Source organism: Syngnathus floridae, chromosome 9 (assembly GCF_059516105.1).
Source record: "Syngnathus floridae isolate MCC-2025c chromosome 9, RoL_Sflo_1.0, whole genome shotgun sequence".
Classification (NCBI taxonomy): Eukaryota; Metazoa; Chordata; class Actinopteri; order Syngnathiformes; family Syngnathidae; genus Syngnathus; species Syngnathus floridae.
The window spans coordinates 8,934,650-8,962,311 of NC_142421.1; the positions used below are offsets into that span (position 1 = coordinate 8,934,650).

At 40.9% G+C, this 27,662-nt stretch overlaps 2 protein-coding genes and 1 long non-coding RNA gene across 6 annotated transcripts; 2 read left to right on the plus strand and 1 right to left on the minus strand.

Annotated features, from left to right (window-relative positions):
• The first annotated feature begins 221 nt into the window (after nt 1-221).
• On the plus strand, nt 222-14,913 carry thbs2a (thrombospondin 2a). Of its 3 annotated transcripts, XM_088384954.1 has the most exons (23): nt 222-380; nt 525-584; nt 665-1,218; nt 2,172-2,256; nt 4,344-4,543; nt 5,436-5,576; nt 5,900-5,993; nt 6,756-6,926; nt 7,461-7,637; nt 7,844-8,017; nt 8,139-8,266; nt 8,341-8,493; nt 9,131-9,349; nt 9,440-9,547; nt 9,624-9,783; nt 9,865-9,983; nt 10,047-10,281; nt 11,431-11,658; nt 11,737-12,008; nt 12,091-12,188; nt 12,338-12,477; nt 13,446-13,476; nt 13,834-14,913. In XM_088384954.1, exons 2-23 carry the CDS (start codon nt 530-532, stop codon nt 13,835-13,837), a joined length of 3,546 nt encoding a protein of 1,181 aa, XP_088241080.1. In that variant the 5' UTR covers nt 222-380; nt 525-529; the 3' UTR covers nt 13,838-14,913. The 3 variants fall into 3 exon arrangements, with proteins under 3 accessions (XP_088241080.1, XP_088241083.1, XP_088241082.1); XM_088384957.1 differs by lacking the exon at nt 13,446-13,476; XM_088384956.1 differs by lacking the exon at nt 13,834-14,913 and having other exon boundaries at nt 13,446-13,480.
• A 1,167-nt stretch (nt 14,914-16,080) lies between these two features.
• Nucleotides 16,081-17,099, minus strand: LOC148393354 (uncharacterized). Its single transcript, XR_015860328.1, has 3 exons — nt 16,896-17,099; nt 16,445-16,500; nt 16,081-16,334 (listed from the first exon to the last, which is right to left on the minus strand). It is a non-coding gene; the product is annotated as an uncharacterized LOC148393354 (long non-coding RNA).
• A 3,664-nt stretch (nt 17,100-20,763) lies between these two features.
• Nucleotides 20,764-27,495, plus strand: agpat4 (1-acylglycerol-3-phosphate O-acyltransferase 4 (lysophosphatidic acid acyltransferase, delta)). Of its 2 annotated transcripts, none has more exons than XM_088385430.1 (10): nt 20,764-20,921; nt 22,430-22,775; nt 23,093-23,274; nt 23,350-23,519; nt 24,370-24,531; nt 24,614-24,767; nt 24,855-24,957; nt 25,026-25,101; nt 25,273-25,471; nt 26,485-27,495. In XM_088385430.1, the coding sequence occupies exons 3-10, from the start codon at nt 23,097-23,099 to the stop codon at nt 26,574-26,576; spliced, it is 1,134 nt and encodes a 377-aa protein (XP_088241556.1). In that variant the 5' UTR covers nt 20,764-20,921; nt 22,430-22,775; nt 23,093-23,096; the 3' UTR covers nt 26,577-27,495. The 2 variants fall into 2 exon arrangements, with proteins under 2 accessions (XP_088241556.1, XP_088241557.1); XM_088385431.1 differs by having other exon boundaries at nt 20,765-20,921; nt 23,168-23,274.
• The last annotated feature ends 167 nt before the right edge of the window (nt 27,496-27,662 follow it).

Consider the following 27,662-nt stretch of genomic DNA (forward strand, 5'->3'; position numbering starts at 1 on the left):
GTAAAAGTGAGTTCAAATGAATGGGGGAGTGGATGCCATGGGGCGGATGGGCATGGGGAAGGCATCACGTGCCGGCGTGCCCATTTCTGTGCGTGGGTAGCGCGCACGCGTGTGCGTAAAGCACATGATGCGATCGGAAGGTAATTATGTAACTTTGGCTCCTCGCAGCCCATCACAAGCGGGTCACAGTGGCTAGATTTGATTGACAGCCCTCCTTCCCCCGAGGGCCCACTATAAGAGGCGGGAGGAGTGGCTCTGTCCTCCAGTCTGTGGATGTAGTCACAAGGAGTGAGATCTCCTGCTCCGGTACTGGAGGTGCCGTTGTCATATCGCCTAATCTTTTGTTTTTCAACGTCATTGCTGGATTTACACATTTTTAGGTAAGTTTTTCTGCTTTTGCAAAGTCGCGTGCGGATACTAGATAATACATAAGAGCTTGTCAAAAGACAGTTTTATTGCATCGATTAAAAAATAATAATGTATTTTGATTAATAGTGTTTTTAATATTGCTGTTGTGTTCGAAGGCAATATGATACTCAGATACTTGCTCCCATCACTCCTCTTCCTCCACGCGCTCGCTCAAGGTAATTAAAATACTTTTAATGCAATTGAATGCGTTAATTGAGATATTTTAATTGTAAATGCATGTGCGTTAAATTCGTAGATGGCGAGCAGGAGGATGACACCTCCTTCGACTTGTTCGAAGTTAGTCACATCAGCCGCAGGACGCTGGGGGCTAAACAATTCCGTGGCCAGAATTCTGATGCCCCCGCATACCGCTTCATCCGTTTCGACCACCTGCCCCCAGTGAGCCCCGCCATCCTCGGGCAAATAATGCGACAGATCCAACACAACGAGGGCTTCGTGTTCGTGGCCAGTATCCGCCAGGATCGCAGCTCTCGGGGCACCCTGCTGGGCTTCGAGGATGCCGAGGGCCGGCGCCAGTTTGAGATCGTGTCCAATGGACGCGCAAACTCCCTGGACCTGGTCTACTGGCTGGAAGGGGCTCAAAACATCGTTTCGTTCGAGGACGTGGACCTGTCCGACTCCCAGTGGAAGAATCTGACCCTGCAGGTCCACGGAGAGAATGCCAACCTGTACGTGGGCTGCAGCCTGGTGGACAGCGTCATCCTGGACGAGCCTTTCTATGAGCACCTGCAGGCCGAGGGTAGCCGCATGTATGTTGCCAAGGGATCCATCCGGGAGAACCACTTCAGGGTGAGTCAGGCCTGCCATGCACTGGTGCTGCATGGGTAAGCTGTTTTGATTTTCAATTATGGGTTAAGTTCATTTTAACCAACAGTTTGTACATTCCACAGCAGCTCATTGTTCCACATTTAGACACTAAATTGCAACTTTCCAAGTACCAGTGAATGTGTATGTAGGGGGAGAGTGAAAGAATGAAGCCTTTATTTGTTTAATATATGCAAGCATGAATAGAAGCAGGAGAGGGGGGCTTCTAGAATTTAAACAATGCATGATCTACTCTTTGTGAACTTGATGGGTCAGTAGCTCAACCCAAGAGGACTTGGCTCTGAGGTTAGAAGGTTGAAGTTTTGAATTGAGCTGTTCAAGTGCCCCTAAGCAAATTGCTGAAGCCACAAACATCTCACCTTTGAGGTTTCCCCCCCCCTTAATCTCACTTGCTTATCCGCATGCGTCCGTGTATCAAGTCATGCGCCTTGAATTGCATGCAATAAAAATATGTAGCTGCGTGAAAATAGCATGATGTAAATATTTCGATCCCTATTTTTACAGGAGGCTCTAAAAATGTAGAACTTGTAAATGTTTAGATTTAATTAAAAAATATTTCAATGACCACCATACAAAAATACACCGAGCATAAAAATGCATACAGAGCCAACTAACAAGGACATTTTTTTAAAAAAAGAACATGACATTCCAGATTAACTATATAGGAAAGTAGACACATAGGAAGTGTGTCCACTGATCCCTCCAACTTTATTTTCCAAAATTAAGACCTTAATTATGCACACTAAATCTTGCTCACATATTTTTTTATGTAAAGTTCTGAACTTTGGACAAAGTGGCCTTAAGAGTCACACGTGTTTCCTTTAGCCCTGGATGGATAGATAGATGGATATGTTGCAAAACCACATGTAGATTTGATAGCATAATGATCATTTTATTATGTTTGTTTTACCAAACAGGGTCTCCTACAGAATGTGCGCTTCATCTTTGATACCACAATTGAGGACATCCTGCTGAGTCGAGGCTGTGACATCTCTAAGCAAGGTAAAGTCTCTTTTTCGTTTCTGTTTTTTTATCCCTCTGAAATGACTTTACATTCTGTCCTTTGGTACTTAAACAGCAGTCACCCACCAAAGAGTTCCCCAATGTGTTCAACCAGTGTGGTTTCTATTTGTGTGACCTTGAGAAGCCAAAGGTTATGTCAAACATAATTATATTTGCAGATGTGCGTGAGTGTGCAGTCAGATCAGAACCGCACTAAGTTCCCACACCAAAAGTTTCACTGCGTGCGCTCAGCTGACTCACAATTTGAACTTCGTTTTTAAAGTGGGTCAAAGGAATTGCAGATTAGATGTGTGGCAAGATTTCCCAGCATTACCATCAAGAAAAAAAACAGTTAGTGGCCTGAAGGTTGTGAGGTGGCGTGGACCGCAAAAATACACGTACACACTATTATTTCCACTGCACAGGACCGCGAGTAAAGCCTTGGGAAAGAAAATACGAAAGGGAAAGCCAATACCACACTGTGGAGTGAGCCTCGACATACAGCTGCACATACGCACGCACATTCAGTGAAGTCACTACATTGGCTGATTAGGTTGCTTTTCTCAACTCAATCAACGCTCTCATGAGAAATCGTTGCTGCTGATCCTCAGCGGTGCTCAAAATAAATAAATATGTATCTAATTGTGTTATTGGTTACCCGGTCTGAATACAAAGTGAATCCATATGAGATGTGCTTTGCGTGCCACAAGCAGGTTTAAAATTCCAGCATTTATCTTAAAAATGTCTCAAAAAGTGAAAAGTGAGGAGAAAAAGGGTGACAAGCTACCAGTAATTGTTTTTGGAATTTTGAGAGAAAAATGTAGTGTGTGTCTCAGGGAGTGAATGGTGTGTGAATCCTTTCATACTTGTCATGCACATGCAGCATGAAGCCCTCCAGAGATTTGAATGAATCCAGCAGACCAAGCTGGAAAGAAAACACAACTTTTTAACTCAAGCCGGTTTGTTGTCAGGCAATTTTGGGCGACTTGTTGATTTAGAGTGCCCTGTTCTGCCATCAATCTTTGCCTATTTATAAAGCCTGATCCAAATTTTTACTTTCTCTGTCACGCATTCACTTAATTCATCATGTCATAACTCCCATTTTGTGGCTTCAGGATGAAAAGCAATCTTAAACTGGGTGGAAGCAAACGCTTAAAATGTCATGTGGCTTATTGGGCTGTAAAGATGTCATACTGTATGCATGAGTGGCATCTGTGGACTTTCCACTTTGTGCTATTGGGATCGCAGCTAGCTACTAGCAACAGTTGCTCATTCCTTTGGATGAATCCATGAATTACATATTTGTTGGCAGTATGCAATATTTTTACAATTTTCTTCAGTCACAAGTTGTAAAGGCTTCTGAAATTTGAAATACACAATCATGATATATATATATCCCACCATGTGTTCCTGCACTTTCGATACTATACCGCTATCGCAGCCAATATCGGATCTTGACACCCTGAACTCTGTATAACTGATTGATTATACTGAGTTAAACTGATATACTCTATTTTTCGGACAATAAACCGCACTTAAAATCAATGAATTTACTCAAAAATCGACAGTGCGTCTTATAATCGTAAAATACGGTAATGTCGCTATTTACTTGGCTGACACTATAGATATCGCCATCTCAATGCAATGTCAAGTCAGGTCAGGGAGAGAAGAGATACCAAAGTGAATCTATTGGTTGTATTGTTTTTGCTTTGTGATCATATAGAACATCAAAATAGCCAGCCTCGAAATAAGTTCATCCATGTGGTCAGTTCATATTGTGTATGTCCACTTATCCGAAGGATCATGAAGATTTATGACATAGACGGTTTCTCGTCTCAGAGGAGAACACCCACATTTGCAAGTTCTCAACTGCCGCCCACTCCCTTCACCCCCACCCAGTCTCCCACTCTCCCTCAGCTAACCGTGGAAAGATTAACCGTCTCCTTGACTGCTGACGAAGCATCTGTTTTTGGGAACACAATAAACACTCTAATCCTCACATTGTCGTGCTTGGCCTAGAAGAACTGGGAAATCCCTACTTTGCCTGACTTCTGTTTTCCATCCCTCTGATGTCTCCTGTCTTCCAGATGATGCCAACATTGTGAGCGAGAGCTCAGAGATTGTGGATGTGAGTCCTTCTATCACCACCAACATCATTGGGCAGAAAAGAGATGACGTGGGCTCCGAGATGTGCGACCGTTCCTGCGAGGAGCTGAGCACTATGTTTCAGGAGCTCAATGGTCTCAGAGTGGTTGTCAGTAATCTTATTGACGGCCTGCAAAAAGTGGTAAGTAGCAAATGATGGGATGATGTAACCAGATTCTGTTCTGGGTGATACATTGATTAATTTTCAGCAAGACGCCTTGGAGGAAATGTCATTGTCATTTGTCGTGTCATTTTAGAAGGTGAGAGGTTACGAGATAACCCAGATTTATTGAAAAGCAGCAAGTGACCGCAGGGTTGTACCTGAGGTGATGCTACGGATTTGACTCCTGTGACATTGTGTGTCAGACAGATTTTATGACATGCAACATGTGGATATAGGAAGTGTTCCCGTGACAGTGTCGGGGTCCAGCCTAATGTCTGGCTGTGTTTAAACAGCCCATGTGTTTCCTTAGGGAGCCTCCCAGCAATAAGAGAGTCTGGGCATGGAGCTTGGAAAAAAAATGGTCGAGATGAGAAGGGTCCCTGAGGCTCTTCCAGACCGAGTGGTGTCTTAGAATCTAACGCCGCAACACTGCTGCCTTCCTTCTTCAGCACACAAAATCTTGGCAGTAGTTTATCCACGGACACTTGCCAAGTGTGCAGGAGTCCAGCCACAGACTTTACTGCTCTCCAATTGGGTTGGAAGTTACAATGAAATTTTCGGAACTGTTTCACAGTTTGTTATTTATAGTAATTCAAACCACATTTACAAGTATCTACATTTTCTCATCAATCATTCCTCCTTGTGGTCTATTTACATTTACTCTGAGCCTATTGTGCCTCAAAGCAAGCAGTGATTGATAGGTGGATATTTTCATTTGGACTGTATTTTGGTGCAATAATAGTTTTTTTACTCATTCTTGATTGTTATCCACACCTACAGGTGCCTACCTTAATGAAAGACGGCAAACTATTGCATTAGAACGATTGTGACACCTCTAAATGCAAACATATCTGTGCTTTTTGTATGTCAGACGGAGGAGAACACCGTTATGAAGGAGGCCCTCGGAAAGATGAAAAACACCAAGGAGAAGAACATGTGCTGGCAGGATGGCCGACTCTTCGACGACAAGGAAGACTGGGTTGTCGACAGCTGCACCAAATGTACCTGCCAGGTAGAGCTGACTCAAATGGAACAACTTCATTTCTTCAGGATGTGGTACTAAACCATTTGATAAATTAAGCGCTGAAGTGCTGAAGCGTGATTATTTTTCTGGAAACATGAGAATGACTGCCTCTGTGAGGTCCAAGTACATACACAACCCCCACATGGATATCCAGATTATATTGAATCCACACTCCACTACCAAAATAAATTGCCGTAATATTGAGAGATTTGTACGGAGATTGGGTTATTTTATCCATCAACAATAAAAACAATATATTTTTGTTACATGACGAGTTATACAAAATTGAACTTAATTGTTGTTGATGACAGGAGTCCAAGGTAGTGTGTCACCAAATTACCTGCCCCGCAGTGGCCTGTGCCAGCCCTACATTCGTCGATGGCGAGTGTTGTCCTGTGTGTCTGCGTAAGTACTTAGTGGCAGCAACTATTGCTCCGAATCCTCCTCCCGCTTACCAGCACTGTCGTACGCATTCAACTCCACTTGATTTGCAGGATTTATCTTTCATTTAAGAAATGTTTCTAAAAAATGTTAGCACACTTTGATCGTGTTCCTCCAGGACCAGTTTCCTAGATGTTGTATAATTCTCCTGGCTGCAAGGTCTGGATTATCCCGATCATGTGTATCAGGTCTGTTGCAGCAGGGAAACATTTAAAACATCTAGTAAACCGGCCCTCAAGAAATGGGACCAAGATTGAATGTTACATAGTATAACCAGACGTTATGATTAATGTTTTCCGTTTATTAGTTTGGTTTGATAAATATATGACGTTAGGCATGATTTTTTTTTTAAAAAACCTGAAAAAATTCAATAAAAATAACAAAATAAAAGGAAACATCATACTTGTATGTATGATTGCTCACGGACGGAACATGTGTTAGCAATTATGTGTACAAGTATGATGTTTCCATTTATTTATCTATTCATTTTTTAACAAGTGTGGGTTATAGTTTTTTTTATAGTCTTATGTCATATTATGTTGGGCCTTGCCCTTTATGTGTTCTTGCTTCAATTTTAATTTCCCTTCAAGGGACAATAAAAAGTTTCTGATTCGGAACTTTTACCACATATTCAATCGATGCATTTGTAACGAGTAAAAGTTTATAAATGCGCGTAGGTCAATTAAAACTACAGTTTATTATATTTGTGGTTTTAATTTTGTCTAGCAAAAGGCAGCGACCATGGCTGGTCCCCGTGGTCTGAGTGGACAGAGTGCACAGTCACCTGCGGGACTGGAACTCAACAGAGGGGACGGTCATGTGACGCAACCAGTAACCCCTGCACAGGACCTTCGATACAAACTCGCAAGTGCAGCCCAGGAAGATGTGACAGTCGCGGTAAGAATACGACTCATTTTTATGATCTTTTGTTATTTTGATAATGTCCTCAAAACGTGAAGGGAGCTGGTCAGCTTGCAGGGTGTGCCCAGTAGAAGTCATTTCCAAATAAACCCTTAACTCATGTCCCAAAGCCCAGTGACTCACTTTTGGCTGTTCACTCTAGTCATTTTATATAAAATATCAAAGTTTGGGGATTTTTGCCACATATTGTTGGATGAAATGAATTTATTGGCTTCTTGAGGGATTGTCCTGTTATTGCTCGAGGCTAACATTACACCATCTGTGTGAGTGGCTGAATGAAGTCTAACCACTGGATGATAGCTTACACAGCATGATGTAAACACTGCCGCGAGAATCTTGGGGCATCTTTGAAAGTGAGCCATGGCCTCCAACATCACATAATATTTTCTTGTAGAAACCATGGCTGACATTTTTTTTATATCTTGGCAGATTAGACTGCTTTTTTGTGTGTTTTACTCTTAGAGGATAATTTCCATCTGTGCCGCTTGCTTTGTATGCCTGATGTTTCAGTTCGCCAGGATGGTGGATGGAGCTTGTGGTCACCTTGGTCATCCTGCTCGGTGACATGTGGAGAGGGCCAGATCACCAGGATACGCCACTGTAATGCCCCCATGCCTCAGCTGGGGGGCAAAGACTGCGAAGGGAACGGCAGAGAAACTCAGCGCTGTACTGCAGAGCCGTGTCCGAGTGAGTATCACAGCAGCGCTATGATTCACGAGGTGTTTTGGACTAGCCTTGCCCTAAATCTCATTAAGTTTCTTCTAGTGTTAAGTGAATATACCCCCCTGTAATCTTGAAATGAACTGTTTTTATGAGCTGTTTTTTGTCATGTGGGAGAATCTGCAAACACGGCTTACTATCGTGCTGCTGACACAAAATCTCTGTTTTATCAGTCGATGGAGGTTGGGGGCCTTGGTCTCCATGGGCAACCTGCTCAGCATCATGCGGTGGTGGGATCAAAAGTCGCAAACGTGAATGCAACAGCCCTCATCCTCAGTATGGTGGCAGGAAGTGTATCGGAGAGGTCAATGACAGGGACAGCTGCAATAAAAAAGACTGTCCCGTTGGTAAGACAGACTTAGATTGGGATTCTGTTGAAATGTCTGGATCCATTTTCAGACTTTAAAGATCTCTCTCTCTCTCTTTTAATGACTGCACGACATTTGTTTACTTTATTTTCATTTGCAGATGGCTGCTTATCTAACCCCTGCTTTGGGGGTGTGGACTGCACCAGTTCTCCAGATGGCTCCTGGGAGTGTGGGCCATGCCCAGATGGTTACCGTGGCAATGGGACCAACTGTGAAGATATCAATGAGGTAAATGTTTGTTTGTCCGATGACATGTAATCAACAGGGATATTTAAGACTGATTTCTTTCCCGCCTCCTCCAGTGTGACATGGTGTCTGACATCTGCTTCAACGCGGGTGGATCGCAGCGATGCGTCAACACCGATCCAGGTTTCCACTGCTTGCCCTGCCCTAAACGCTACAAGGGCACACAACCTTTCGGGATGGGCGTGGAGGAGGCTAAGAAGAACAAGCAGGTGAGGCATAGGTCTTACCTGGTTGATATATAATGATCATGTGCGTATTTTTTGTCATATAATAATAGTGGCAGCATTATATCTACTAAAATCAAATTACAAAAGTATCCACAACAAATCTGTGAGTGAGTGAGAATATACATATGTATTTGGATAACATCTTTTGAAGCTCACTATTTCCACAACTAAAGATACACTGGATCTTTGACTAAACTACTCCTTGCCCCTTTATTGGCTTTTGCAGATGCTCGCCTATGATGCCATGCCCCAGTTACTCAGTTATTTGATTTGGGTATACTGAAATTGTCTCACCGCTTGGCAGTAAATGATTCCATTTCAGAGTTTTTGATCAAAGGCCCGCTTTCACTGCCACTCTCTACTCTTTGCGCTCATGGAGTGAGTAGCTTTCAAAGCAGAGTCATATTTTAGTCCGCCCTAATGAGTGGCAGTCTTATGTGGTGAGCCGCAGTGGGATGTTTGATGCATTAAGTGAGATTTGATCAAATCAGTAATGCTCCGAAGTACTTTGTCTAAAATGTATTGCTTAACCATCTAACTTTGGAGCTGATGTTCTCTTGACGGATGACAATAATCTGACACCATTCTAACCTTAATCCTTTTGTTTTGGGTCACCCAGGTGTGCGAGCCAGAGAATCCCTGCAAGGACAAGACACACAACTGTCATAGATCTGCTGAATGTATTTACCTCAGCCATTTCAGTGATCCAATGTTCAAGTGTGAGTGTCGTACTGGTTATGCTGGTGATGGCTATATCTGCGGGGAGGACTCTGACCTCGATGGCTGGCCTAATCAGAACCTTGTTTGTGGAGCCAATGCCACCTACCATTGCAAGAAGGTAGGTGTTATTCAATTACCTCTTGTTATATACCCCCCCCACCCCCTTGCAAAGCAGTAATTAATTAGAAGCCCTGTTCTGCTTTTTCAGGACAACTGCCCCAGCCTACCCAACTCTGGACAAGAAGACTTTGATAAAGATGGCCAAGGAGACGCTTGTGATAAAGATGATGACAATGATGGAATCTTGGATGAAAGGGTGTGAGATGTTTGTTTTACATATTTGCACAGCTGACTTTCAGATTCCTCTAACAAGTGTATTTTGTCCACCTCAGGACAACTGCGCCCTCCTTTACAACCCTCGGCAGTTTGACTTTGACAAGGATGAAGTAGGTGACCGTTGTGATAACTGCCCTTATGAGCACAATCCTAACCAGATTGACACGGACCACAACGGGGAAGGAGATGCCTGTGCTATAGACATTGATGGAGATGGTAAAAGAATTCCCAAACTGGGATAATTATTGACAAGCCACTGTTGTCTTCTTAACCCAGAATCCAACTTTGTTTCCGTAGAAATCCTCAATGAGAATGACAACTGCCCTCTCGTTTACAATACGGACCAGAAGGACACAGACATGGATGGAGTTGGTGACCAGTGTGATAATTGTCCCCTACTGCACAATCCTCTGCAGGTACTGTAAAACACACTTCACATCACGTCTCCATACTCCTAATCTTTTGGATTGTCCCAATAGATGGACATAGACAACGACTTGGTTGGAGATCAGTGTGACAACAATCAGGATATCGACGAAGACGGCCATCAGAATAACCAGGACAACTGTCCGTACGTGGCCAACGCCAACCAGGCTGACCACGACAAGGACGGCAAAGGAGATGCATGTGACTTTGATGATGATGATGACGGAGTGCCCGATGACAAGGACAACTGCAGACTGACCCCCAACGCAGACCAACTGGACTCTGATGGTGAGAATCACAAGTTGTTTGGCATTTTTAATCATTTTCATTCCACATAAAGTACGTAAAAGTATCAACGTCATTACTATATAGTCGATGATATACAATTTACTATGACTAACTTTGAACTCTACGAAGGGGAATAAATCAAATTCATTGACCACCTCTAACCAAAAAGCCAAATGGTCAGATGATGGCTCAAGCGTAGGTGCCAGAAATTGCTTTACAAGATGGTTGCTATCAGCCTCAAAAAATTATATAATAATATTATGTAATAACAAAGGCCACGGAAATAATCTTGTCATACAAAGAAACAGTAATTAACAGATTGGCAGCAAAATTTGATAGATGGAATAAATTATGGTTGTCCGTGATCATGTAGTTCCTGTTCAGTATCTGCGGAGTATCAGTGGCGTTCAATGACAGTGACACACGTGAGGTTTGTCGAAGCGATGCAAATTTTTGATAGTTGAGTGTACGCAAAAAAACACCTGTGATGATGCCACTCTCCCTCATCTGGTATTCAAGTTTGCTCTGTTGAGTTTTTCTAATGTCGTGCATGAAATGCGCCAGCGGAAAGATTGGAGTGTTGGCATCGGTGATGTCATTCCACATGACTTCAGCGAGCAGCCCAAAAAGGGCACATGCCAGCTTGTTAAGTTTTTATTTGTTTTAGCTTTGCTCTTGATTAGTTTGCTGTGCCCAAATTGTGCAGGGTTACCTGGAGTTTATACAGCTGTGTGTAACTGGAAAAACAGAGGGCTGCGAAGGAAAGCCCTGGTCACCGATGCGTTCACTCTCTTCACAGCTTGTCAGATAGTGTTTATTTGACAGGAGTGTAGTCTCGTGTGCCATAACAAACATGATGACAGAAAGCAGCCAGCTACTTCCATGCAGCGGCCTTCATGAGTCACGGTAACCTTTCCGCTGGGAGCTCCAAGCCTGCTGTCTGGCTCGAGTGGACCTCGGATATCGTCAGCGATAGTTATCACGCCATGACAAAAGATGGCTGCTTCATCTTTAGTGATGTGGAAAATGTGCCTAACTACGCTCACTGGTCACTTCATTAGGAATCAAATGTATCCATTTGTGATATACCAAATTTCCAGTATGAATAAGTTCAAGCCTGTCCTCTTGTGTCTTTTTTTTCTTTACCAGGTGATGGAAGAGGTGATGCTTGCAAAGATGACTTTGACAATGACAATATCCCAGATATCCTCGACGTGTGTCCGGAGAACAGCGCCATCAGCAGCACAGACTTCAGGAAGTTCCAGATGGTCCACTTGGACCCGAAGGGAACCACTCAAATCGATCCCAACTGGGTGGTGAGGCACCAGGGCAAAGAGTTAGTGCAGACTGCCAACTCTGACCCAGGCATTGCCGTAGGTGAGCATGGCTTGTAAAATTACAATCGGCAAAGAAGAATTAGGTTTGAATGATCATGCGTTTGTCTCGCACCGCCAGGCTTCGATGAGTTCAGTGCTGTGGATTTCAGTGGCACAATGTACGTCAACACAGACAGGGACGATGACTATGCAGGCTTCGTTTTTGGCTACCAGTCGAGCGGGCGCTTTTATGTGGTAATGTGGAAGCAGATCACACAAACTTACTGGGAGGACAAGCCCTCCAAGGCCTTCGGCATTTCTGGCGTGTCACTCAAAGTGGTCAACTCCACCACCGGCACTGGAGAACACCTCAGGAATGCTTTGTGGCACACGGGCAACACTCCTGGAGAGGTAGGCTACAATTTTAAATGTTTTTTTTTTTTTTTTTTTGCTTGCTTGTTTTAAACGCCCTGCTTTGATTAATTTAATATAGGTACGCACTCTGTGGCATGACCCCAAAAATATTGGATGGAAAGATTACACAGCTTACAGGTGGCACCTCATCCATAGACCAAAGACTGGTTTCATCAGGTAACATATTCACTTTGTTATTCTGTTTATAAAATCATACAAGAAAAGGTTTGGTTAAATTAATACTTCTTTTGATACAGCTTATTGTGTGTGACTAGATTGTGAATATACCTAGTGAAGAATTATAATGAGGTTTGTCACATTTGCAGAGTTGTTGTATATGAGGGTAAGCAAATCATGGCTGACTCGGGACCAGTTTATGACAAGACGTTTGCTGGTGGAAGGTTAGGATTGTTCGTCTTCTCCCAAGAACTGGTCTTCTTCTCGGACCTCAAATATGAGTGCAGAGGTTAGTAGAAAACATTTGAAATATCTTGAATGACTTCGTGATTTTCATGACCTTCTAGGCGTTCATATCCTGAGTGTCATGAGCCCATCTTGGCTTCATGACAACGTGCTCTTTTGTGTTACATTGTGTTTATTGCCAGGGAGCGTGTGAACAATGCAGCCTGTGTGTCTTTTTTTCATATCAGCTATAGAAACTCCAGGGAAAATGTGGAATTGAAAAAAGCCTAATAGTTGATCGTTAGCACTTACACTGTAGTTGTCATATATTGAATGAGTTGGACCAGAGCTGTGCAACTTCTAAAAGGAAAGGAAAGCACAAGCTCGGGATTTTCCAAATTTATCATGTCAAGACCCAAAAGTAAAAAATTGGTTCACGTACAGTAATATCTAACTCTATTCATCATGTGCAGCGTTCAACATAAACAGCTAGCAGATGTTAATAAAAGGCCTAGCCTTGAGTTTCTTTTCAAGAATTAATGTTTTCAAAACACAATACACAAAATACTCCCACATGTGAACAAATTGTTGCAAATAAGATTTGTCAACGGGAACACACAAATACTCACGATAAAGATCATAAGTTTATTCAAGACCATGTTGCAAAAATGAATCCATGCCAATGAATGTCTCAGCAGCAAAACTATATTCTAAACTACAAAGATTAATGTCATTCACCCGAGGGTGAACCTAATCATCATCAGAATTCTGGAACTTGGTCTTGTGCTGACTGAGAATTCAGCAAATGTTGAGGATCCAGATAACAGAGTGAATACAAAATTTGCTCTCCCCTTGTTAACACTGCATGACTCTTTGACGTTTGCCCAATACCGCAGTGAGTTGAATGTTTGTTTAAAATCAAGCATATCCAAAAAAAAACGCTCTATCGCACAAGAAGCCTTCGATTGTTTCGCCGCCTCTTGAATTGTATTTAAAGTCGTAAAACCCTTCAACGTGTCTTTTGATATTCAGATGAGCTGGACTTGCCGACAAGGTTGACAAGGTAACATCGTGTGTGTTACGTGTTGTTTTGTTGCCCCAGGCAAAATATTCCTAAGATAATGTCATGCTCTATTTTGTGCTTGTCAGCTTTTTTTGTGCACAATGCACCAGATGCATTGTGGAAGACCTTGAGTATGCGTGCGCGCCTGTGTTTGCACAATATGTGTGTTTCAAGGACTTCCAACTTTCTGTCCAGCATTGAAATGTGGAAAAGCCTGCAGCCCTCTTGCAATCATTCATGATGCCCATGCGCCACGTGCACACTTTTGTTGCAGCGCTTTTGAATGTGATGCTCTCACCACGGTAGTGTTGTTGTCTTGATTACAAACAAGCCACTATTTCCTCCATGTTTCCACAGATAACTGAATCAAGTTGGCGAGCGAGCGGGGGGGGGATCTCAAAGTAAGCATCGCATCGTCACTGAACACATTTCAATGTAAAGGAGACTTTCCGTGCTCTTCTATGTCTCCACGCTGGAGAGGAGACCATGACTCTGATTTCCCTGTTTTGTGGGTGACTTGTTTGTATACGTTCCCCTCACTTGAGGGTGCGCTGGAGAACGAACATGAGCGAACGGGTGGCAGAATCTATGCAGAATATTTCATTATAACTCATGTACTTATGACTACATTTTTAAAGGATTCATTGTACAACCACTTTGATTCTGTGTGTGCTTTCCAATGTGACCAAAACTGTGGTCTGTTTGAGGCTCTTTTTCTTGGCCCCTGTACAGTATGTCACAATAACAGTATCAGTAACCAAAACATCTTTTTACTGTGGCGAGTCATTTCTTTTAATCCTGAATGTGGATTTGAGTGACTTGAGTTTTGAGAAGCCGTTTCAGCAAATGCCAAAGATGTTTATACTCAGTCTGTATTATAATTCCTTTTGTAAATTATTTATGCTTGATGCTTGTTCCGTTTTAGGTATTTTCTCTTTTTTTTTCTAGGGTTTGTACATATTATTTATTTGTTCACACTGACAAAGCGCATAATTGGGAATCATAAATGTCCAGAGGAAATAATCACATGTTTACATCTGCTCTCATTATTGTCAAAGTTCATGCCACTTAAACAATTTTATAGCAGTTGACTTTGGCAGTAACATTAACAGTGAAATAATGTAAATGTGTCTTTTTGGAGGCTTATTTTCACCTTAATTCTTTGGATCCTAATTATGGTATGTGCTACACAGTGAGACATTATCACATTAATGGCCAAGAGCTTTAACATGATGCCAACATGTGCAATGGCTTCATTAACAGACTGAATATTCATGTTTGGTAACCAATTCTTTACAATGTTTATTTGTCTAAGTTGGCAGAAATTCTGTTCTTCCAGGATACATTTGCGACATGGTCATTCCCTTGCACAAAATGTTAATGTCAATTTTTTTTTGGAAGATTGTTCTTTTTCATAAATAAATCATTTGTACACCACTATGTTTGGACTTTTTATAGTATAAATAGGATCCTTTTAATCGATGTGCAAAATATCAATTAAGATGCATTTTAAATAATAATTTTAAGAGTCAAAGTCAGGCTCCAAGGACAAATGGTACAGAAAACAGATGGAGAGCTATACTGACAAAAACAAACATTCATAGTGAACAAATGAACTACACACACAGGATTCTGTTTGGTACAAAATCTGGAGAATCCAAAAGTGCAAAATAAAAGTCACAACTCCCTGAGTTTTAGACTTTGTTCAATATAAATTGAAGTGCATGTCCTGTCTGATGACCAGTCCAGGGTGCACACTGCCTTGAGAACCTAAGATGACTGAGATAGAGCAAAATGAGGAGTTTCAGGAAATGGAGAGATGGATCCAGTCAGGGGCAAAAAAGCCTTCTCTACTGGCCCAGAAGCACTGACTTTCATTTACAAATCCTAATGCTGTACGAAATTGTATTTATTCATTCATTCCCAGCAGTCTGTTTGCTTCACTTGGTAGTGTTTCTCTTGGCTGCACTCTTTCGAGAACAAATGGATGTAAGAAGATTTTCAATTATTTCTTTTTTTTTTGTCCAATCAGATGTTAGCCTCTTTGTGTTTGCCTTGTCTGTGCGGAGCCTTCAGAATCAGAATTGCAAGCCAAAGTAACTTAAACAATATCTGCACTGGGATTTTTTTTTTTTTTAACCAATCTGATTTCAAATTCATTCTCACAGGTGGCCCTCATCAAAGTTGTTGGCATTTTACCATGCTGTCATTGGCTGGCAGAGCAAAACACATTGCAGCCAATCCTAGCTCCATCAGCAAAAGACATCTGTAGCCATCTGCACACATAAATACATTTAAAAATCAGCATCTCTGGCAAGTATTTTCTTCAAATATTTGATATTTTGTCATGTAGATAAATAATATTGATCCTGAACTGCTCCAGATGATGTAGATGGCACAGTTTCGTGTTTTATTGCATTTTTGTGTAGGATTGATGGTTTCTACGATTGTGATGTGACTGCGGTGGTATTAAGAGGTGGATTAAAGTAGTCTCTACTAAAGCCCCAGGTACCTCACAGACTTCTACTTCTTTTGATGCGTCACAGCCTACAATCATTTTGAAAACATTTAAAAAAATATTTACTTTGAATTAACAGAAAAATCTTTTGTCGCTATAAATGCATTGTTTGATTTATTTCATGCAGCTTTGTGCAATTCCATCAGTCTCCTTGCACAGTAGAGGGGATGAGTAGTAGAGATCAAGCCAGGAAAATAGCGTGTGTCTGGGGAAAATGGGGAAGTCAACACTCAAATCAGTGTGGCATGCAGAGAATATTTGGATTGAGGCTTTTGGAAAAGTCCACGTGGCCCATGCGCACCAAGCACTGGCTTCTAGGGCTTCTGGCACTGCACTGCTCCTGTACCGCGTTGAGTGAGTTCCAGACATATTGGGTTAGTGAGCTCTGCCAGAGGATGTCAATGTGTGACCCAGTAAACTGACAGTTTTTGCTGAGACACCAACCACTACCTCAAAAAGATGAACATCCGAGAGAAACACGTCTTCACTGTCATCCGATCCATGACCTGAACACAAGATAGACAGATGATAGATAGTCTTAGCTATTTTAGAGGACATGGCGCTCGGCACCATCTTGCCACTTCTAACAGCAGCAAGACAAAATCATAAAAGTGAAGGTGACTATGCAACACTCATTTAAACACAAGTTTGATGTTCCCTTCCACTGAGAGAGGTGAGAAATACCAACCGGCTATTCAAGTAGCTTCAAATAATATTCCACTGACATTTTCTCAACTAAATGTCAATTTTCCATTTTCTTTTCACCATTTAAGTGTCCGCTGAGGAACCGTCCCAAGCCAAAAAATCCTTTTCAGGCAAAAATGTAACACAAACGTCTTTTGTTTTACTTAATTTACAATAGACGTCAAAGTAAGCCAAGCTAAACTTCCCCCTCACTCACTGTGTCAGGGATCAGATGGAGGAGGGCGACCAAATGCAGCTTGGACCAGGGATTATTGGAGGAACTCAAAAGACAGACTCGGCAAACTGACATGACTTAACAAAACGATAACATGACTGACGGACTGAACGAAACAGACATGAAAACGACAGGAACCAAAATGACATGAAGACAACAATGAACCTACAGGGCGTGAGGGGCAGACAGGACTTATATACACGACAGGTAACAAGAGGCAGGTGAGAATAAGCAAACTAATCATGGGCACACAGGAGGGGAGGGGCGAGCACACAGACAGAAACCATGACAACAGACACATCGTGGAACGGCTAGGGATGAGACGTGACACATTGTATTTTGCTTATGGCTGGAAATGCACAAAGTATATCTTGTGTTATACTGTTAACTGACACAGTTCCCAGAAAAAAAGTGATGAAAGTGTTTTGGCAAAAATAAATATTGCTTGGTAAATCAATGACTAGCTTTCCGTAACTGCCATCCATCTTCCCCTGTGCAGGACAATTCTTTGAACGAAAGAGACGCAGCATTCACTCACATGAAAAGCCACGTTTTTCTGTTTCACAGAATCCGAGTGAAATCAGAATTTACTGTTCCCACTGGCTGCTTTAACGAGTCAACCATTGCCGCCTCCAAACAAAGTGACTCCTGCGCCTGCCAAAGTAAAGAAGTGGATCTGTCACTTGGAATCAAGAAAGTCATTTATTTCAGGGCATGAGTCCCTGTAGTCACTGGGAAAATATCCACTCCTTATGCCAGTCTCCGGGCGCCCGACAAACCAGAGTTGTCAAAGTGTTGAGACTGCGAGCTGAGCTCCCGCAAGGCCAATGAATAGAAAGTGAACTTTTAAGACATGACAAATAATGTAAAGTGGTTGGGTGTTCAGTTGGACTAGAAGCAAATGAAGGATGAGTTTCCCAACTTGTAGCAGTAATCACATTTTTTTAACCCTTGCTCATGTTCACAGTGTGAAAAAGACCCAACGTGCTGTGCTCTGCAAAATTCTTGGGCAACTATTCCATTTGTTGTTTTGGCAGGATGAGATTGGCCACAGTGTTGGCCTTCTGAGGTTAAAACCTCCAATTCATCTTTTTTTTTTTTTTTTTTTTTTAGCTTTAGCAGTCTGATTATTCTAGGAGTGGAGCTGTTTAGGTGTAAGCATTTCTTTTGAAATTACGTTAAAGTGTTCCGAAATCGTGATATGAAGTACATTTGTACAAGGATTTAAATATTATTATCGGCAATTAGAAAGATTAGGGGGGGGAAATAATATATTATAGATTTTTGCTAGTCTTTGCCGATTGAGTCATAACCCACGCAAAAGCAAACAAAAGTGGTTACTAATGGACTGTACTGCTTATTAAAACCACAAATGGTAATAATAATTAGATAATGTGCTTGAGACATTGTCAAGGTGATGTCAAAAGTAGGCTTGTTTCCACTTGGGTTTGTGTGAAATTGAGACCAGACATATTTGGTCTCATTAAATCAAGTTGTGAAGTCTTGGCCTCTCAATAACCTTGCACAAAACAAAGCCATTGGCGGTGAAGGCCTCTTAACAACAGCTTGATCTGATCGGCAAGGCTCGTTTCGAAATAAATTTGATTTTTTTCTTAACGATGAGAGCTCCACTGTTTAAATCAACTGTCTACACTCAAAGTCCAAATGGACTTTTAGAAATGGCTGACATTTATATTTACATGCACGTTCTGCACTGCACCGTCTACAAAAACAATATGTATGTACTGACCAAACCATTGGCTCTTGCAAACACTTTAACACACTCCACGCGTACACAATACACACTTGCACCTGAATTAGCCCTTGAGCAAATCCTAATTCTGACATGTGCCAAAGGAAAGGGAACACTATGGCATAAACAGGCTGTATTTTCATTTTTGGCACCTAGGTGATGGTGTTAGCTTAAATATGTTGCTCAGTCTAGTGAATGTCCAACAGCATGCACGTGAACGTCCCGCTCCAGTGAGCCCACAGTGGAGACCACATTCGTTTTCCTGATGGACGGGGCTATCTGTGCCAAGTCCCCTGCAGGAGACACTGCATACATCAGGATCTCATTATGGCCTTACTGAACATATACATGATGTCAAGTTTAGGCCCCAAGCTGTGTTGTCATTATTTTAGCCTTGGACATTTTTTTCCCCCAATATGTCTTAACGTACATTCACAAAATGTGATTACATCCTTTGATGACGTTCAAATTAGTGACCATCAAATATGATTTAGCGGCTAATTTACTGACGCTCGTTTATATGAATACATAATTTCCATGTTCGGAATCCATCTGGTTGATGCAGGTCACTTTCACTAATTTTAAATGTGCTACAAATAATTTGCATCAAATGTCCAGTTGGGTTTTTCCTTTCAGGACCCAAGAACACACCAACCATCTGCTCACAAAATGTTCTTGTATAATATTCAGCGTATGGAGGGAAAATTTAGGATGTACCTTCAATGCACTATAAACTTTACAGGTGATCTTTATTTCCCTTTCTCGGAACCTTTGAATGCACGTGTCAGTGCTCAATGTTACGGCACCATAACTTGCTGTTGTTGTGAGTTGTCGTCTTGGTTTGCGATGTTAAAAGGTTAACAGCAAGATGAAGAGGTGTGTTCAATACCAATCCCAAAGAAACAAACGAAGATATTTATTGGTCGTTTCATGGATCAAACACCTGAAGTGAATTTTGCCATTCAGCTCTTTGTTAGGAGAACATCAAGTTATGCATTAAGTAGTGAAACCGTGAACAGTTGGGAACGTGAATTCAAAAGTTTATAGAAGGTCAAATTAAGTTCCGTTGTAAACGTTATAGTGCGTTTTAGGTATATCCTGAAATGTCACTAGAAAGACAAATAGCTTCACTTTTTGTGAGTCGTTCATCACATCGTTTCTTCCGAAACTGGTTGAGGCTTAATCATCAGTGCCTCAGCTGGAGCTGCGCGCGATCTTTCTTCAGTTGCTTCACAACAGTAAATTAACAATCAATTACACACAGTCGATCAGTTAATTAATCGATTACTATCCTCCTTCACCCTAATTTAAGTGACCCTTTGTAAGGATAAAGCGTTGGTTGGATGAACGGATGGGTGGATGAATGGGACAGATTGACATGGAACTGTGAATTAACACCATCATTTTGGAATGAACTTTTTATTTTCATGGTAATCTAGAGGGGTTAGACTAGTATTGGATAAAAGTAGATAAAGACTATTAACGCATACTTGTGCAGTGATGTCACTTCGTTTCAACCCTCACAGGGTTCTTTCTGCGTCAGGCTGATCCAACTCCATCCTGTGATGTCAAGCCAAAATGATACATCTTCCTGGCTCTAAGATGTTGGCTGAGGGCAATTGCATCAGGATTATGGTGAGAAACGTCTGCCGCAGGCATTTTTACAAGGGTTATACATTCCTTTCAGCGAATGAATAAAAGAGGGCTTGATGTCTAAGTAGAAACGTTTTTCTCTGAACACTGAAAAGGGTGACAAACCAGAGGCTTAATAATACCTCAGTCATGCATTTCTCCATCTTTTCGCCAGATGTTTCACGAGACCTGAAGACCGAAGACCTTAAGTGACTTCAAGACATAAAATGGAGATTTCAGCACATGGTACGGTCACTTAAATAGAGAACAGGGCTAAAGACTGTGTCTCCATTTGGCTAATAATGTAATGACTTCATTAGAGGACATGGATTCTTGAGTGTGTGTGCATGTGTGGATTTACTATACTGTCTCCCAAGAAAAACAATAAAGATTTACCTTGACTGTGATGCACGAAACATAAAAGTATGCTTCTTGCCCACACGTCAAAGAAGTACAGTACGTATGTACTCGTAGTCTGAACATGTGCTCTTTGGTAAGGAAGCTTTTGCACATCACTTTTTATAGCCCTTCTACTTTAACTGATAACAGCGTCGGGAACAAAAATCAAGCACGGTACTTAAACTTGTAACATTTCTCTCAATGTGCTGCAACATCATAGAAGGGTAAGTGAATGTTTTATCATAAGATATAACACTTATAAACTGACTTCATTAAAGTAGTGATTACTTGAATCAATGTGCCCCATTACATTCATTTTCATTCATTTTCTGCCATATATCCTGTTCAGGGCACAAAGAAAACTATTTTTTGCTCACATTTGCACTCATATTCAGGAATCACTTGTGCTGACTGGATTTTAAAAAAAATATTGTTTGTAAAATTGTAACTGGTAATGACATTGCACCAGCTTTCCTGAATGAGATGCATTGTTTTCCATATAAAATGATCCAAAATCATTATAATGTATTATAAAATGCTTCATTAAAGACATTTTTAAAATGGAAGCATGGAACTGGCTAGATTTAATTTTGATGGGCAACTATATTCCAACGTATTTGCAAGTACGTTTCAACATACTTGTAAATGTAAGTAAAATATATATATCTCTAAAAATGTATACCTTTTTTAGCCATGCACATATCCTGTTTAATAATATTGCTACAATAGCTTGTAATGTTTACCTTTTATGTAAGAATAAATCATTTGCCTCGTTTTTGATCAACACTTGGTCCTGCTACGTTATTGTATTTTATTGTTGGTCATGATATTTGGAGAGCAGTATTTTTTAGGTATTTTTGAGGTAACATGGGACCAACTAGACAGACTAGTGTGTGAATTTTATTTTGCTTCAGATTTACAAAGTACCACTAGAGGTCATTGTCCGCCAACAAATTCATAGTTTGTAATGCAGTGCAGTACGTTTAACAATTTGATATGCAGCACGGTAAGCCACACCTACTAAGAAATACCTAAATAAATACTTAAATAAATACTTAAAACCCAATTATTTTTGTGTGTGTTGCAAACCACGGTAATTTCAGGTATTGCATGAGAGACCTGCGGTGCGTACTGTTAGTTTTATGTTTAGTTTCTTCCGTGTTAGAAGCAATGAGGAAAAGTAATGAATATAATCTAATTTTATATTTCTTTCATAACTAGATTTCTTTACATAAAATTTGCTCTAATGATTTTACGGAGCCCCTAACATTTACATAAGATTTGTTCTAATGTTTTTACGGAGCCTCTAACATGACGTAGACTTGATGAAAACTTTGCTTTTCCATAACATTATTGCGTTGTATAAGTTTTGTAAAATTCTATCCGTTTTTTTGAGAAACAATAAACAGTACGTTAACAGTATACGTATTTAGTTTAATTTTTTTCAAATCAAGTTCGAACGGGGAAATCAGAATACCCTCCAATTCTGTTTTTCTTTACGCGGAAGTACACAAACGCGCATTTGAAAACAAATTGCGTCGCCTCGACCACCCCCCAAAATATTGCAAACTTTGTGAGCAAAAGCACAGTTTATTTTATTTATTTTGCTTGTTTTTCCTCTCTCTTGTAAGTCACCTTAGGGGCTCCGTTTGTTTTTGATAGAAAACGTATCCTGGACAAACCCATAACATTGTGACAGAAAGCATAACTTTGCAACTTTGCTCTATCAAAGTGTGCTGCCTGCGCTTGTGACCATGGCCATGGTCGTGAACCTTCGACTGTGCGGACGATCCTTGGAGGCGGTCGCTGCTTGTACGATCAAGAAGACACGCCACCCACCCAGTGGTTTCTATGCAAAGAGATGGGTGTGGTAGGAAGAGCAACTGTGCGCTGTCACCGACGAACAATTGTGTCGCCCACGCCAAACGGACCTGAAACAAGAGCAGGCAGAACAAGATCGTCAAGTGCAACAAATATAATACACAACATTGTTGTTGGTTTTTTTCCTTGCCTTAGCTTGGAGAAATTAGGAGCAGTCTTCTGGTGCACGGTGCAAGGTACAGTTTACTTGGTTGTGGGTGAGTAAGAACTTTTTATTTGTAGTACAAATACTACTGCGTGTTTTTCTCTGCTCGAATGCGTGGCAGTGTGTTGCTACTCTTGTATTAGAGTGTAGGGTCTAACTTTTATGCAATCCAACATGAGGGTCTTGCTTACTTTCAGAAATAAACTCAATAGCTTCTTTATTCTGCCTTCAAATAAAATAATCCATTGAGCAAATGTTGCAATAAATGCATTATGGTGGTTCTGGTTGGGCAATGCATGGAGTCACATCCAAGAGCCATACAAACTGTTAGTTTTACTTGCCACAACAATTGTTGTTGAAATATTTCAGAGCAATGAGCCTAATCCAGCTGCTGAAAAGCCACTTATTGAGCAGTCTGATCATCTGCTATGTGTTCCTGGTCAGCGGCCTCATCATCAACCTGCTTCAGCTATGCACTCTTCCTCTGTGGCTGTTCAACAAGCAGCTGGCACGGAAGGTCAACTGCAGGTTCGCCTACTCCATCTACAGCCGTAAGTGTAAAAACTGAAAAGCATCTTGGACTCATCATGTAGTCTCTCAAGTATACTGTCAATATCCTCTTCTAGAGATGGTCGCCACATTAGAGTGGTGGTCTGGAACGGAATGCAGCCTCTATACAGATCCAAAATCTTACCCATTGTATGGAAAGGAAAATGCAATTGTGGTTCTCAACCACAGTTTTGAGATAGACTTCCTGTGTGGTTGGACCTTCTGTGAGCGATTCGGAGTCCTCGGGGTAAGAAAGTACAATATCTTTGCAATCATCAGTTGAAAAATAAATGTTTAAACACTGTATTCTGTTCAACAAAACTGTACGCAGGATTTTGCCCCAAAATATTTTGACAATATCCTTTGACCATGTATAGCACTGTTCACAATGCAAGCCAGTGCAAAAAAAAAAAGATCATGCTGGATTCAAGCTCAATTTTTCCGCATTCTCCCTGCAAATGTGACGTCATGATCGTTCTTATGCTAGCTTGTTGTTGTCTCACAGTAACGACCAAACGCTATTATTTGGGCATAATGGATTCGACACCTCCTCAGAAGAGACCGACCTCTAGTACGCCTCAGACACCCTCATTGTCTCAGAGAAAGGCTTAAAAAAATGAGAAACATGCATACGAAGAAAGGAGCATGCAATTTTATTTTTTGGGCCACAGGTGGCAGTAGCGATTTGAAACTCAGATTCAGAACTTGGATTGCTGTTTTAATTTCAGGCTAATTTATTGTCTGATATTGAAGTCAAGCATAGAGTGTTGCTTTTCATGTTACAATGTCAACATCATATTTACATAGTGTTGCTTTTCATGTTACTAGTTAGACATCATATATAAATAACTCAAATTTACATCCTCTTTTCTGGATCCTGTAAAGGTTTGTGCCCCATCCAAAATCTAGCTGAGGTGAGACTAGCATATTTCAATATACAAAGTATGTTAACAATGTTTGAATACTTTTATCTTATTGATAATTATTTGCCTTTATTATTCTCAAGCTGACATACTTTCCGTTCAAGTCTTTCGGTGCCTCTGATGGGAGACGCACTTCACAAAGTGCTTATTGAAAGCGCTCTGAATATTTTTCAGAGTTCCAAGGTTCTTGCCAAAAAGGAGTTGGCCTACGTCCCGGTCATCGGTTGGATGTGGTACTTCCTGGAGATCGTTTTCTGCAAGAGGAAGTGGGAAGAGGACAGAAAGACGGTGACTCAAAGTCTTCAGAACCTTAGGGACTATCCTGAAAACTATTGGGTAGGTATAAAGTTATACTTTAGGTTTATCAGTGATTAATGCTGTGGAATAAAACCATTGATAAATCATTTTCCGCTGCTAGTTTTTGCTTTACTGTGAAGGAACTCGCTTCACAGCAAAGAAGCACCAGATCAGCATGCAGGTGGCCGAGACTAAAGGTCTGCCCAAACTGAAGTATCATCTTCTACCAAGAACCAAAGGCTTCTGGGTCACTGTTCAAAACCTCAGAGGAACTGGTGGGTATCCGCCACCGTCATGTCAAGTTCCAGTCATTTTCAAATCAAGTGCACACTTCAAACCATCGTGTACCTTTCAATACTCAGTCGCAGCAGTCTACGACTCCACGCTCAACTTCAGAAATAATGAAATGCCAACCCTGCTGGGAATCCTTAACGGAAAGAAATACCACGCAGATTTATATGTGAGGTATTGACTACATAAAGATGAGCATCCTGTCTGCATCTGAGAACTTGCTTTGCCTTGATAACTTGCAGGAGAATTCCGCTTGACCAAATCCCAGAAGATGAATCTGAGTGCGCTAATTGGCTTCACAAACTCTACCAGGAGAAGGTAATAACTCCCCTATTTTGATATTAATCAGAATGCCGTGTTTAGACTAGTAGGGCCTCTTAGAACCTATTATTGTGGAGAAAAAAAAATCCGAAGGCATCTTGTTTGAGTTGAATATGTCATCAATTGAAACAATTCTGTCTTCTTTTCTTTATATGTATGAATATAAAGGACGGTTTTCAAGAGGGCTACGAGCGGACGGGGCGGTACCCCGGCCCCATGGTGAACCCACCGCGGCGGCCCTGGTCACTGATCAACTGGTTGTTCTGGTCCTGCCTTCTCCTGTACCCACTGGGCCTACTCCTCGCACAGCTCATCCTTTCAAGATCAGTGGTGACCATTTTGTCTGCGGTGGTCCTCTGCACTGCAGGTGGGTTTCACTCAAAACTAGGCGCCTGCTTTGAGGGTTTAACTCACCCCTCCCTGCTTTTAACCTGCTCCTGTTCATTTCACAAAGCAGTAATTTCACACCTTGTAATGTAAATTGCGTTTCTTCTTATAGTCAGGTTTTATGTGCTTAGAGATTATTTTATTGTTTTCATGTCGTATAGTTAACAGTGTTTTATTTTTACCCTTGCACAACTACAGTGGCAGTTCTGGGCCTTCAGCGGGGACTGAAAGTGACCTAAGCCACTTCTTAATACCATGACTATCGTGTCACAACTTTACACACACATACACACGCACACACACAAAAACGGTCTCAATTTTACAAAATAATACACAAAACCGCGACGCCAATATGCGACATTACAGAGAGGGAGGGTCCATCTCGAAAATGAATCATGTTTGACACCAAGATTTCATAACTCATATTCACTTTTATCTGTGATCAACAAATCAAAGCACGGGAAAAATGCCTATGTCATAAGCCTGATAACTGGCCTTGTTTAGTAATTCTTAAATCTGATTGGTTAAAGAAAAATATCCTGCCTTTGCCAAAAGTGTGTATGTGACATGTGGCTTCATACTGTCAATTACATTACATTTCATTGCATTACATAACAGCACATAGAAGTTAAAATCTAGTACGACAAAGAAAATAAATAAAACATACATAAATGACATAACAGTACTGGAAGTTGGCCAAACAGGAGTAACAAAATGGTATTAAATAAAATTAGACAATTTCATTTCAATTCATTTTCAACTCTGACACAACAAAAAATTGCTCTTATCTATGAAACTCAGACTTCAAGTATGATAATATTTGTACTTGGTAGATAATCTCTTCAGTAAATATACTGTAGATTATCAAATCTTTGTCACGGAGAATGATCATGAAAATCAAACTTTTTTTTCTCTGGCAGTACTCTCAAGTATGTCTTTGGTTTTTACTCCCGTCGTAAAACACTCAATCTAAAATGAACATTTATTTTACAGCTTCAGTGGCTGTTCGTTGGATGATTGGCCAGACTGAGATTAACAGAGCTTCAAACTATGGGAGCAAGACGACTCATCAAAACAACAACTGAGGAAGCCAGAAAGCGCTTGGAGATGTGTCATAGCACAGCTACTGCAAAATGAACATGAATGTTCCTAGCTTTGACTGCACTGCCGATTTCTGCCGCAACAAGTGGCCCTGAACCACAATGCAGCCAGTGTACTACCGACAATGAACAGTGACTGGAGGCATGGCATTCAACCCGCTTAGAAAACTATAGTCATTTTCGGGCAGACATACATTGAAACATTAAATCAGGATGAAACTCACAATATTTCCGTTTGAATGGTCACGTAAAAGAATTTTCAAAATCATATATACTGCTATTGTGGATTCTTACGACAATTCTATTGTCAAAATTTGTTATTTGTGACAATCATCCAGGAACAAGCGCACTTCCTCTATGAAACTTAATTTAAAATACATTTGTATTTAATTACAGCCCGGTACATTTCCTGTGTTGTAGCCAGTGAGCTCCTCTTGGTTTTCAGCAAAATTAATGTACCATTCATATGAGCAAAGGTTAATGGAATTGGGATGGTCACAAAATTGCTACAGTCTATTATTTTTATTTTGCTCTTATTTCAGCTTTTATCATCAACATGTATTTTGAACTGTGTGAGGAGGTGCTCTGAGTGAACCCACTGAGTGAACCTAATGACTTATTTGGTCAATTTCAGTTCATTTATTTCACACTAAATACAAATGTACAGTTCCCTGGAACTAATGAATTGTTACTTATTGCTAAATTGATGTCTCTGGCAGTATTTGATAGAATATTGTGAAAACAGGACAAAATATATCTGCGAAACAGCTGGTTCTTTATTCTTTATATTTATATTGATCGAGGTTGAAATGGCTTTACTGTGACGGGTTCCCCTGTTATTACTGAGAAAATGCTCATGCTGCTCTATGTGTGGTCTTACAATAAAACTACCTAACCTTGTAAATGTGTCGTATCTGTAGTTTTTAAAGACTGCTATTTCTCATATATAAAAATAATATAGGATATCAACATAACAGTTGTGTACAGAACATCTATTCTGGTTTAGTATAAATGTTTGTGGGTCAGGGTCAGTTTTATCTGTTTGGTTTTAACCAGTAAACTGCACAATTG

Bases quoted from the DNA above. Each gene is read 5' to 3' on its own strand.
- thbs2a (XM_088384954.1), top strand. From the start codon at position 530: ATGATACTCAGATACTTGCTCCCATCACTCCTCTTCCTCCACGCGCTC. The intron at 8,494-9,130 runs GTGAGGCATAGG...TGGGTCACCCAG, and splicing joins AGGCTAAGAAGAACAAGCAG to GTGTGCGAGCCAGAGAATCC. The intron at 9,984-10,046 runs GTACTGTAAAAC...TTGTCCCAATAG, and splicing joins TACTGCACAATCCTCTGCAG to ATGGACATAGACAACGACTT.
- agpat4 (XM_088385430.1), top strand. From the start codon at position 23,097: ATGAGCCTAATCCAGCTGCTGAAAAGCCACTTATTGAGCAGTCTGATC. The intron at 24,532-24,613 runs GTAGGTATAAAG...TTCCGCTGCTAG, and splicing joins ACTATCCTGAAAACTATTGG to TTTTTGCTTTACTGTGAAGG. The intron at 24,768-24,854 runs GTGGGTATCCGC...TTCAATACTCAG, and splicing joins TCAAAACCTCAGAGGAACTG to TCGCAGCAGTCTACGACTCC.